The sequence below is a fragment of the Populus nigra genome, chromosome 2 (genome assembly GCF_951802175.1).
Source record: "Populus nigra chromosome 2, ddPopNigr1.1, whole genome shotgun sequence".
Classification (NCBI taxonomy): domain Eukaryota; kingdom Viridiplantae; phylum Streptophyta; class Magnoliopsida; order Malpighiales; family Salicaceae; genus Populus; species Populus nigra.
In genome coordinates this window covers 46,306,792-46,320,043 of record NC_084853.1, presented here as the reverse complement: position 1 = coordinate 46,320,043, position 13,252 = coordinate 46,306,792, and the positions used below count along the sequence as shown (strand labels likewise).

At 33.7% G+C, this 13,252-nt stretch overlaps 2 protein-coding genes across 4 annotated transcripts; both read right to left on the bottom strand.

The window, feature by feature from the left end:
• Positions 1 to 48: 48 nt before the first annotated feature.
• Positions 49 to 2,331, bottom strand: LOC133681911 (arabinosyltransferase RRA3). Its single transcript, XM_062105105.1, has 2 exons — positions 2,109 to 2,331; positions 49 to 1,417 (listed from the first exon to the last, which is right to left on the bottom strand). The coding sequence occupies exons 1-2, from the start codon at positions 2,277 to 2,279 to the stop codon at positions 299 to 301; spliced, it is 1,290 nt and encodes a 429-aa protein (XP_061961089.1). The 5' UTR covers positions 2,280 to 2,331; the 3' UTR covers positions 49 to 298.
• Positions 2,332 to 5,302: 2,971 nt separating this feature from the next.
• LOC133682344 (probable protein phosphatase 2C 55) lies at positions 5,303 to 10,141 on the bottom strand. Of its 3 annotated transcripts, none has more exons than XM_062105641.1 (6): positions 9,937 to 10,141; positions 8,582 to 9,478; positions 8,007 to 8,331; positions 7,340 to 7,489; positions 6,461 to 6,775; positions 5,303 to 5,599 (listed from the first exon to the last, which is right to left on the bottom strand). In XM_062105641.1, the coding sequence occupies exons 2-5, from the start codon at positions 9,340 to 9,342 to the stop codon at positions 6,479 to 6,481; spliced, it is 1,533 nt and encodes a 510-aa protein (XP_061961625.1). In that variant the 5' UTR covers positions 9,343 to 9,478; positions 9,937 to 10,141; the 3' UTR covers positions 5,303 to 5,599; positions 6,461 to 6,478. The 3 variants fall into 3 exon arrangements, with proteins under 3 accessions (XP_061961625.1, XP_061961622.1, XP_061961623.1); XM_062105638.1 differs by having other exon boundaries at positions 6,485 to 6,775; XM_062105639.1 differs by lacking the exon at positions 9,937 to 10,141 and having other exon boundaries at positions 6,485 to 6,775; positions 8,582 to 9,930.
• Positions 10,142 to 13,252: the final 3,111 nt, after the last annotated feature.

Here is a 13,252-nt window from a genome sequence, read left to right as displayed (position 1 = left end):
ACCATATTGTTGGCGCACATTATATAGCACAGATGAGACCAGTGGGGGTGCTCCAATGAAACTTAATTTAAAGCTACAGGAACAATACAAACCAAAGTTCTGAAGAAAAAAGAAGGAAAAGTATCTCACATCAGCTACACATAAAATACAAACCAAAATCTCAAAGAAAATCAAGGAAAAAGTTTATCTCACATTTCTCTTCAAAGGTAATAATAGATTTAAACTAACTGTATCATGTGAAAAGTCTGGGGGGAAACACTAAATCTCTCGAAATCCTCTCTGTAGTTGTATGAGGTTCCTACCAATCAGAACCATCAGGGAAAGGATCCAACGCATCTTGCTTCCCATTAACATAGAACTCCACAACTGCTTGCATTCTTCGAAGTTTATCAGGGTGATAGTTTACATGAACAATTACTGGCTTCAATGTTTTTAGCGCAGGATCTTTCCTTACTGTCTTGAAAAGGACCTTACTATTCATAAACAAAAACATATCCATTGTTCTTTTTGCAGCATGAAGTCCATCATACCCAGGATGTGAAGGGGAGAAAAGCTCCTCGTTGAAAACTGCTTGGTCCCATGAGTTTGGCTCTCGAGACAAACGACCAGCCACACGATCCAAAAGCTCAATGGAAGGAAGTGTAGGCCTTATAAAAAAGAATCCAGAATTGTAAACCCATATTCTCATTGTATGAGCGTAACGAGCCCAACCCATGGCAGGTTCATTAAAGACATCATCAAATCCATAAGCTGTCATATTATCATGACCATCAGACATAGATTCAACATCTGAATCCCGATAAAGATGATCAAATGGGTTCTGCAAGTATATTATATCAACATCTGACAGAAGAACACTGTAACCCAACTGCAAAAATTCCCTCAAAATACGGAACTTCAATCCAGAAACAGCGTGGTTTCCTCCTGTTCTTGCAACTGAATCAATACCGCTATCTGGATCCCTCTTATACACTGGAACATCATTCGACTTGCAGAAATCTACAATATGGTCATCTAATGCTACAACAAGGTAATTGCGTATACCAGCTTTCTTGATGTTAGCGAACCAGACTTCTAACATGGTTTTCACATTTGAATTTGCAAGTGCAACTATAAGCTCCTTACGAACAGCAACTTCCTCCAAGAGTTTTGCCAGTCTAGGATTCACAGACTCATCAGGAACAACAGTTGGGTTAGTTCTCAAACCCTTGACAGTACCAAAGGGACCAGCTTTCTGCTGTTTACCCAGTAACAAAACCTGCTTCTGAGCATGATCTTGTCCTTGTTCCGCCAGCTGCAACTTTTCATTTAGCTCCCTAACTTGCTTCTTCATCTCAGCATTCTTCTCCGATATCAATACAATATCAGCTTTCACCATTTTAATTCGCTCGGGCGATTCACATGAAGACAAGCCTGTCTAACAAACAAACAATAGGAAATCACAACACAATAAGCGGCCTATAAATCACAGAATCCACCCCCCAAAAAAAAGCAACCATTAAATGATAATTCCCAATAACTGACAGAATATTGACTTGGAAATGCACTCTACGCATCATGTGACAAACAAGCTCATGTTCAAAATAATAACTAAAATAACAAACCTTGCTTTTCATTCTCACCAAGCCGGGGGATGCAACAAGAAAGGCAAAAATACTAAGCAAAGACTAAGACAGCGAAGAGGGGACACAGGTGAAATGATGCCACTTTCACAAAAAAAAATTAATGGTACAAAACTGGCTTCTCTTTAAAAGCATTTTCTATTCTGTATCCTTTTAGTTTCACCAAATTACCCCATTCCTTAGTGAAATCATGGCTTCAATTAATTCATTAAAACAAAAAACAACCCGAATTCTAACTATCAAAGCAACTAACACCATCAGCAACAAGCATAAAACCAAAGTCAACTGCAAGAAACAAAGTCAAATCTTTGAAGTTAATAAAAAATCAAAATTCAAGAACAATCATTACCCAATCAAAGAAATTTTTAAATAGAAAACATCAAAATCAAGTTTACCCTATGTTGAGGACCCCAGCAGCAATCACAAAGTAGAGAGAAGTATACACAAAAGATATATTTGAAGTATTTAAGGCAAAAAGATTTGAACCTGAAGATTTGAATTAGCAATTCGACGATGTGAGCCAGTCGGATTGGAGCTGAAAAACCCATGAGGATAAAACACAGCAAAGACGCAGCCAAGAAGGATACCGATCAAAATGGCTACGGCGATTCGAGATCCTTGAAGTGATTGCCCTTTTTCTCTTCGAAGAACCGCCATACCTTCCTGTGTTACGGTCCACGGACAGTCTCAGAGAAGGATAGACGAATAAGCAGCGGAACTTTGCCTTTTATAGCAAAATTAAAGAGCAAAACTAATTTATTAAGGTATAATTAATTTTTCGGTTAATTACACTGAAACTATAATTTGATATTTTTTTAACAAAATTATTCTTATATTTTATTTAATAACTACAAAATTCTTGCAATATTAATATTATAATTTTATCATAAATATATAATATTATACTTTATCATTAAACTAATATTATAATTTTGTTAAAAAATTAAGTTTTTAAAAAACATTGAACAAACTATATTAAAAAATCAAATTATTTTAACCTTTATTTTTTAAAGGTAATTAAATCAATTTTACTCTTTATTTAATTTTAAGTTAATTTAAAGATACATACAATTTTAAACTTGTTTTTTAGAAGTAGAGTAGAGATTATTTTTAAAAATATATTAAAATAATATTTTTTAAATTTTTATTTTTTATATTAACAAATTAAAACAATAAAAATATTAAAAAATCAGTTTTTATATTTGTTTTGAACGAAAACATTTAAGATTTTTGAAAAAAAGGCCAAACAGCACCTTAGAGTGCATCGGAGGAGGTGTGTTCTGTCTTCTTCTTTTTGCCTTTTTGGTTTTTTTTTCTAAGATCGATAAAAAATAAAAAATAAAACGGAGAACGGAGAGGAGAGGATCAGGTGTAGATGACATGAATGATCTGCAAACAGGTATGAAGTCTTGGCCTTGCGATTGTAAAGTAAATAATAATCGCGCGGCTCTAAAATCGTGGGGGCCCGTGAGTGGAAAAAAATAAAACTGGAGCCTTTTACTTGGCAGAATACAGTGTTTTAGTTTTTATAGAATTTAGAAACACTCCACTTTATTTTTTCGATATTGATTCAAAATATTCTCAGTCTTGTGTCTAACCTTTTAAACCCGTTTGAAAATATAGTTGTAATTATTTTTTAAAATAATTTTTATTTAAAAATATATTAAAATAATATTTTTTATTTTTAAAAAATTATTTTTAATATTAACACGTTAAAATAATTTGAAAAAATTAAAAAAACATATTAATTTAAAATAAAATAAAATAAAATAAAATTTTAATCTTTTTTTAAAATATTTTTAAAACACAAAAATAAACAGGATATTAATAAATAAATAAAAATTTAACTAAAGATTCTTTTTTGAATACTAGTAAAGAAACATTTAAGATTCTTAATCAATTTTCACTTTCTTTTTTGGGATAGAACTTATCATAAATGGTTAAAACATCATTGATTTTCATTTGAATATAGATTTTTAGGTGGGCGTCGATTCAAATGATTCCTTTCAAACAAAAACAACTTAATTAAAACAGTTTTTTTAAAAATCTAACCAAACAAGATAAATAAAAATAAATTGATCAAAAAATTATATTAAAAAAAAATATTTGTTCAAACTTCACAAGTGTAATTTTAATTAATAAGTGTTTTGTTATACTATTTTTTAAGGTGTTGTTTGGTTAGTGTTTCAGAAAAAAAAAACATGGATAATGAGAACAAAAACTGGCTTGATTAAAGATATAAAAATAAATATCTTCTAAATAATTTTGAAATGAATTTATGTATTTTCAAAGCATGAAATATGAAGGAAACATATCCATGTAAAATACTCTATATCTATATTATTATAGTTATACATTTCAACTCGAAGCAAGGCTTTGGTCATAAGAACAAATCCTAAAATATATTTTTTAAAATGATCAAAACATTGTTGTTTTAAACCTTTTTTTTTAAAAAAAAAAGGTCAACAAGTTTTTAACTTGGTTTTTATCCTGGATTGACTAGGTTGCAGGTTGAACATAATTTCAATCAAGTTAGGCTAGGGATTCTTTCTTTATTTGTTCTTAAATTCAAACTCATCAAAGCCACGAGTGGGCCAAGTATTGAATCGACCTGTTAAATTGGTTTAGGTTTCATAACTAAAGTTATTACACTATTATTGTTTTTATCACTCAATATAAATTAAAATAAAAAATAATGTTTAATAATTTTTTAAAACATGTAAGTTTAACAATAATATATATTAAGGATAAAATAAATTTTTTTCATAATTTATTTTATCTTGTCCACTATTAATCAAACATAATACAAAAAAATACACCAATATCAAACATAATTATATTTTCATTTTCTGTTCTATCTTGTCTTCTCTCTTCTATCCTTATTATCTATTCTATCTTGTCTTCTCTCTTATAGATAGTAACCAAATGTTACCTAAATTATTGAGTCAATAAACTTTTATTTTTTAGTTTATAATGATTTTTTTATTTGATTTGATTTTTTTCCTTTTTTATCCAAATCAATTTTTTCAAACCTTTTTGGATAACAGATTTGACAATCTCAATCCTTTAGAATAATGGGTTTGGCAATCTCAATTCTCAATTTAGTTTTTTTATCCGGGCCAAGGCCCGACTATGGACTTTGCCCAAATTCACCAGGGTTCCAATGACCCCACTGAATTTTCTACACCTAACAAAAGTCAAACCCAGGATCTTGGACAGGAACACACTTTCAAATCTTAGCTCTTCTTCGCTTGGCCACCTCCATGGAGTTAAATTGACAGAAGAAACTGCTATTTATCTATAAACTAAACTTATAATTCAATGGAAATTGTTACATGAACTGAACTTGTCCATATACAGCAGGCCTATCAAAATTATCTATGCGATAATCTGCTGTCATAACTTGCAACTCAAACCAATTTACCAAAGACTAAATTCTCTCTATCATTACAAGCTTGTCTTCATCATATTGTGCATGTTACACATCACCGTTTACTCAATGCTTGGGACAATCCGATTCATTAAAAATCTAAATAACATCTTGAAGCGATCTCAAATCTTCTATAAGTTCGAACTACCTTTAACTTTGAGAATAAAAAAACACAACACATGCTGCCCTTCGCAAGTTTAGTGTTAACAGTCTCAAAAAAGGTTTGCTATCTGAACTAAAATCGCACATATCATGAAAAGCAAGTTACAAATTTAAATTTTAACATATCAACAATAGCTGCTACGCAGTCAACTAGACCATATAGTTTTTGATGGCAAAACTAGAACGTAATACAATATACCTGGCAATGAATATTTACATCAGATGTGCTTGACGATAAAAAGTATTTGATTAGTGTTCAAGCTCAACAAGCTACACAACTGAGAACCTCCTATGCTCACACAGTAGCAACAATCCTCCTAGTGACAAAACTGGATCACCGCAATTCTTAAATGGCACTGCCTGCTTGAGAACTAGATTTCTTTTCCTGCTTAATATGTCACGCACACATACACACAAAAAAGAGCATGCCATTAGTAAATGACTTACTGGAATAAACTCCATTCTTATCACAATCAATTTGACAATTTTTGTTCAAAAGTGTTGTGATACTTGAAATGATTGAGAAATTTATATAAATTGAAGAATGAGAGGAATGCGTATTTTTCTAGGTTTAGTTTGTCGACAATTAACATCTGGTCCTAATTGATGGCAATGGAGCAGGGAGAGATGGTCTAGCTTGTTAGCATATTGTTAATGCCAGCCACATTGGAATCTTCACCCTCCCTGGTCAAAGATCAAATTTGTGCTCAAGTCACCCGTAGGGGCTTATTCCAGTAAGTCAACTTAGACAGACAATTCTTTCCTGATAAAGATGATGACTACCTAAATATCAAATATTGTAAATCAACCAATTCCTAGGAGACTCCAATGTGAAAAGGGATGGGAAATTAGGGCACAAATTGAGCAGCAAGCACACCACAGCTGAAGAGAAGGAATATTAGGAACGAAAACTTAGCCACAAGCAAACACAACTAAACTTCAAACACATTCAACGATCACTTAAATTTCTATGACTCCAAAACCTCCGAGCATAAACCTTGTGCCCCGAGATCATGCACATAGGCTAGAATTACAAAATGCCATTTAGGCTGCTCTTGCCTGTCAAAAACTATAGCAGAGAACTTGTATATGCATGCATGCATGCATGCTTGCATATCCACCAGGCCCTTAGAAATGCCCATGCATTTAAAAACTCCAGTATAAACATGATTAGAAATGATGTAAAATGACAATTGTGTTCAGAAAAGCAGCAAAAATAAAAATGAAAAGGAAACCACACACACACATGTAACATGGAGGAGAGTCATACATCGTCAGAGCTGGTAATATATGAAACAACAACAGTGATGTCATCAAGCTTGCCACCATAATAGCGAAACCCAGCATCTTGTGCAGCAGTGGAGAATGGGGTCTGCCGGTCTTTATCTTGGGCTCGTTGCCGTGCTAATGCAGCTATTTTCTGAGCTGTTGCCTGAGGCTCTAAGCCAGCTCTCATGGCATGAACCACCACAGCATTAATTTCATTGTTGTACAAGTTGTCAAACAATCCATCTGTTCCGGCAACTATAACATCTCCAGGAGCAACAGGAATTGTGAAAACCTGAATCAAATGGGGTTCTTTAGTTCATCTACACATTCTGCAACGGACCATGACTGAACCATATCCAAAAAAGAAAATCACAAATCATATGTATTTTTCTTTTAATCACAACTACTTTTGGCGATTCTAATGCCAGGTATGACTATTGAAACTCATAGACGATCAACTATGACTAGAAATTCAGAAATATAGAATAAGCAAGGTTGCAAGGAACGCAACAAGAGCATGCTTGCGATGTTCAATTAGGCTTAAGAAAATATGAAATCATTAATGATACATTAGACCATATGAATGCTAAGGCACTTCACATGACCAAATACCTGTTCTTCAACACAAGGTCAACCACAACCAGAAATTCAGTTATGCAACATTAGTATGGTTTCTAGGAATACAACTACTTGCAATATTAAGTTAGGTTTGAGAAAATATGACACAGTTGATGACATATTAGATACCATATGAGTGGTAAGCCATTTTACATGACTGAAAGGAGCTTAACCAATCTGCACCCATATTTGTAAATAAAACAAGACAGTAATGTGAACAGAACATGCAAAAACTAACCTGGCCAGAGCTAGGCAGATCACCATTGTTTCCATTCTCAAGTTGATAAGTGAAATTAAAACCATGCTGCTGCACAGGAGATCGAAAGACGGTGCATCCATCTCGAACCACTATAAACCCACTATCCCCTAAATTGATCGCATGGAGACCCTGATTATTAACAACGCAAATAATACAAAAGTTAAAAAAAAATGAAAGACATTGTGATCTTGTCTCAACAAAATAAACAATCAACAAGATTTAGTTTGAATCTGAGGCAGTGGTATCTGTTCATGAAGTAGACAAGTGCAAATGCATCAAGTGAAACCACTCAAATACGAAAAGAAAAGAGCTAATTAATACATGCAAGTATGAAAAGGGATTTGCAGATAATCAATATCATAAAACTCAAACTGTTGAGATAATTGATCCTTGCTACAATAGTTTTCATTTATTTATCTTTTTATTATTATTTGTACCACACGTGGATGAAATTTAAAGATTTAGTCCCTGAGTAGATGATATCAATTATTAGATAGGAGTAGGGTAGTGGAAATTTAAAAGATTTTAACTCTAAATGGCTTGTTGCATTTTCTCTGTCCACCATGAAAACACAAAATGATGGTTATAGCTGAAAAGATCATCACTGCAGCATTTCAAAATCCATGAAAAAAGTGAGAACAGATACCTGGTCTGTGAGTGCTATGATGCATGCTGTTGAGGAACCTTTGGCTTTAGTACTAGAGTGAGCTTTCTCCAGGACCCTAGCTGGATCAATTGAGCCCTTGGGCTCCTCTTGAACTGCAGTAACTGAATTAGACATGAGCTCCCGAGAATACAGCCCAGAATCAATACCATGATCAGCCCAACCACCCACACCATCAGCTACACCAACAGCGTGTTCATCTGCACAAATAAAGTGGGCATCCTCTCCACCAGTCTCTTCTTTATCAGGATGGGGCAGGTAGCATGATCCCGAGAGTAGCTTGAGCATTTTGCCAGTTGAAATCTTCCTGCAGTCAATTAGAAGTAGCATAGCAAGATTGTAAATGCTAGCATTCATGCTATAGAACAAAGAAAGCCACACAGACAAAGTGAACATCATCTAGACCAAGCAATGTCTTTGGTCTGAATTAGACACGCATGGGAAACAAAAGGATCATGGGACAGGGGGCAAATGCAACTCAATTCCTAAATCAAGATCTGAGATGATATATCATGAAAAATGAAATAAGAGATCGATGAATAGGTCTAAGAACTTACTGTTCTGATGAAGCAGAACCTTCAGGCTGTTCCTCACGGGTAGAATTCTCATAGGTCACATCAGGAGCAGTTCCAGCTGCAAAGCATGAATGCGCTGAACTTTGGAAATCTCTAAATCCCGTCTCCATATATGGAGAAAAGTCACACCACCTCTTTGCAACATTATAAACAAAATATCCATAAATTGGAGAATTGGTAGGTTGCTCTTGGTTTTTCAAACTCATGCTAGCCTTTCTGAAACTCTGGGAACTACTGCTGCCATAAGAGATGCAGGGATTGTTTGTCGATGAGGGAAGATGCCCAACCCTTGAAGTCAGATTCTCTAATAAACTCTCACCAAATACAGCTCTTGATGCTCTAGCAGCCATTGGCTTATTGTAAGGCTTCCCACTGGCCAATATTTGATTGTTGTCACAAAGGGCACGATCTATGTGATAGCCACAAACCTGAAACGAAGGGCCTGATACAGAGGGTACAGAAAGTGTACGAGAAACTGCTCCTACAACAGAGATATTCCTTTTTCGGTTAACTACCAGTGAATCAGAACTGGCAGCAACAACTGTACCGGGTCTCAACAGTAGTTGTAAATCTGTAAGCGATGCAACACATACAGAATGAAATAACCTATAGTTGCAGAATCGAAACTTTCCTTGCCCAATCAGACTCTCAAAATTTTGCAGTACACCTTCTTGTCCTTTTCCCGATCTCTGAATCCCATTCTGAACCGCACTCCTTAACCTTGAAAAATACGTAGACGGCATCTTACCCTCTTAACCAAAAAACTCTCAATCGAACCCGTCTATTACTGCCACCACTAGATACAGATAACAATCTCATAACTTCCAACACATCTATACTTTTATTCTCCAGCAACAAAATTCTTCTTCCCTCAAAAGCCTATAATACAAAGATGGCCATAAAAAAGATCATACACATATTAACCAACCATTCTACAAGCAATAAAACCTTTGTGAACCAAATCGATAAAAAAAAACATAGATAATAACTAGCCCTGAATCCTAATCCGTACAAAATCCTCTAAACAAATCAATTCTAAGCTCAGTATCACCAAATTATATGATTATTACAGATTTAAACAATCAGTTAAACCTAAGGTTTGCGTGAGCAATTAAACACTGGAGTCGAAAATTCCTTCCACAAAAAAATTCCAGGAATTTTAAAAAGAAAACCCACTAATTTAAACATGGAAATATAAGAGATAAGAGAAGAAAAAAGGCATCTTTTATTGAATCCTAGAATCTAATCCTCTTTATCTTATGGGCACAAAAAAAAAGAATAGAAAATAAATAACCGAAGCTCCAAAGAAACTGGTCAATCTCCAAGGAAGTAGGTACCAGACACGAGGCTCTCTAACCCCTTTTTAGCTTTGACTCTTCTTCGACTTTATTTTCACGATCGCAAGAAATGAAGGTAAAAAGAAGAGGATTAAGAAAGTTCTTTGTCGTTAATCCTTAATCCTCGCCGAACCCTAAATACACAGAAGTGCGACAACCAAATGTTTTCTTTCTTTAAATTACCAGTTACTACTACTAAAGGCTGGTCACTCGTTCATTAACATGTATTTTTAAGGATGTAAAGATTGTTTTATGCTTTGACTGATTTGACACTCGATGTTGCGTCCTATTGACGGTATGATTCTGTTGTTTTCGTGATTGGCTAGGGTTAGTTTGGTGATTGTACAGTCACGTCCAAACTAGTAGGCGATTAGTAGAGGCAGGATTTGCTAAAGTGCGCCGGCGTGCAGCGAATGTACTTTGGATCTTTCGAGTTCTTGCAGGTGACCACATGTTGTTCGTGTTATTTATGAATTAGCCCCACGTTTTGTTTAATTTTTCTTTTCCGGACGTTTCGCAAACATAATTTACAGATTAAAAAATTTGAATTCACAAACATACTTTAAATATGCAAAATATAAAACAAATTTAAAGTCTTCAATATTCAAATAACAGCAACCATAATCCATAAAAAAAACATTAATTCTTACAATTTTGCTTATAATTTACCAAATTTGAACTCCAAACACTAAAAATTCAATTAGGTCAAATTAATTTTATTAGTTAAAGTTATAGTCAGTAATTCAATTAACAATTCAACTTCAATTATGCTTTAATTTTTAAGTTTTCAGAATTAATTCATCACAACCTAGATTTTATTGCTATAGTTAATAAACTATGTTTTCTTTTTGATCTTTTAGATTCAAAATTTAAAACAATAACCCATCAAAATTTACCAAATACATAACTATATATATAAAAGTATGAACTCTACAACTAATATTAATAAATAAATTCAATCCCCACCTGTAATTAAGAAACAAATCCAATCCCCACTTCTAATTAAGAAAAAAACCAATATTGATAAAATTCTTGAAAGAAAAATTATCAATTTCTAAGGAATAAGATAAAATTTGAATGGATTCTAAATTATAAAATTAGTCTCTTTTTTTTATCTTTTTTTAATTAATTTATACACCACATACAACTATAAATAACATAAGATAAGCTAGTTAAATCATTTCTAAACTATATGGTATAATATTGATATTTTATTTTAATTATCAAAACCCTAAAAACACTTAAAACAAGTCAAAAAGAAACTGCGCATCCCTTTTAAACATCTGGACCCATTCAGTCGCAGCATTTTAAACTTGGCACGTAAGAGGGATCAAACTGACAATCTTTTTTACCTCTCTGCAACTGGAAGTTCCTTCCTTCCATAGACGCAAAACACTCCTTCCCGAGCCTTGTTTTACCATTGATGATGTAATGCGCTGAAAGCAGAAGTGCCCGAGTCTCGAGATCGGCAGCGGTTTCCTTTCCCTGCAAAGTATAATGTTTTGCTTTCATTTACAATATCCTCGACGGCTCGACCCCTTATGTCTCTTCCCTGCCATCTTTGTTTTTATACGAAGACATCAGTAAACTAAGTATACTTTTTGAATTTTCTTTCACACTGCTATTGGTCCTGATGAGGTTCTTTATTGCTTCACGAGTTTCATTCTCTATCCTCCACTCTCTGTGTTCTTCATTTGAGTTGATTGAAAACGGAATATACTATCCACCTTCAAACTTCGAAATGCATCAGCAACTAATCAATGTTCTTGTCTTCGCTTTCTTGAATTACTTCCATGGCTTGAATAATTAAATTTATGTCACCAGGGCGCCTAACATGCATGCATGATCAGTTGAATCAGATTCACCTGCGTACAAAAACATGGAAAGATGATCTAAGCAAATGCGCTACTGACTGGACAAAAGGAAAAATAACCACCAGAACCCTGTGATACAAGCATTTCCTAAAGCCTGGAAGCTAGGCAAGGTGCTTTTGTTGTTCCTGCAATGAAAACATATAAGCCGCTTTATAATTAGTCATTTCAATCCATAGTTATAATTAATATATATATAAATGTATATCTGTTTTCACGTGTCCAAATGAACAAAGATTTTTACATGATCATAATAGCTAGTGATTATTCATGCTTTATAATTAGTCATTTGAATCCATAGTTATAATTATATTATGAAAATAATATGCTTCAGATTTCATAATTTCTTTAGCTATCATAAAAGCTTGATTTATTTGGGCAGAGATCAATCATGAAAGCCTGATTTGCTATCCTCCTATGAAGAGCCCAGTCCTCACCGTTGAGCCCAAAAAGCAGCTTCGCCAGAGGCATATCTCTTGCTTTCTCAAACGACCCACCACCCATGTTCATGAGAACCTCTTTAATCATATCAGGGTCTGATATAGCTAGCGTGGGCTTGGTTTCAAACCAATAAGGAACGTCTTCCCGTTTCAAGACATTGGCTTGGAGCTTGCTTCAGCAAATACATGATAATTAGTTGATTAAAGGATAGTGGGGTAGAAGTTATTTTTAAAAAACATATTAATTCTTTTAAAAAATTATTTTTAATACATTAAAAAACACATACAAAAAAAATTAATTTAAAAATAAAAAAAATTCAAAAGCACAGATGAACTGTGATGTCAAATGAAACCTAAATTAATGTGCAACCAAGAAAAAAGTTGTCAAGATATGATTTAATAAATTAATCTATAAAATCTAAGATTTGATAAATTAATTTACAAAATCTAAGACTTGAAATCTAATTGAAATAGACAATTAGATAATATATTAACAAGAAAAAATCTACTTTAACTTAAATTAGTTTCTGGTGACACAATTGACATGAATAAACTCATTATCAAATTAACATTATTTTTTTTAAAAAAATATTATTTTAATAAAAAAAACAATTGGTACAAGCTGACAGGTTACCTGCAAATTAACTTCATTACATTTTTTTCGAGTCAATTTCGTGACCTTACTGTGACTAAGAATGGACGGTGGTTAGGGCCATTAATTTATGCCTGGCTTTCGGAAATGGACCTGGATTCTCCACGGAACCCATACCACCACCGAGTAGAATGATTTCAAGATGCAGGCGAGTGAGAGCAACACAAGCAGAAGAAAAGGAAGATGCACTGTCAAATCTCAGACCTGTGTGTAAGAGACAAGGTACGTAGTGTTGTTCAAGGGCTGAGGTGATGAATCGGTGATCAAACCATTTACAAAGAAATAATTTAAACACGAGATTCAGGAATTGCTCTGCCCTAGTCTCCACCTCTCCTCCTTTATTTTCACTTTAA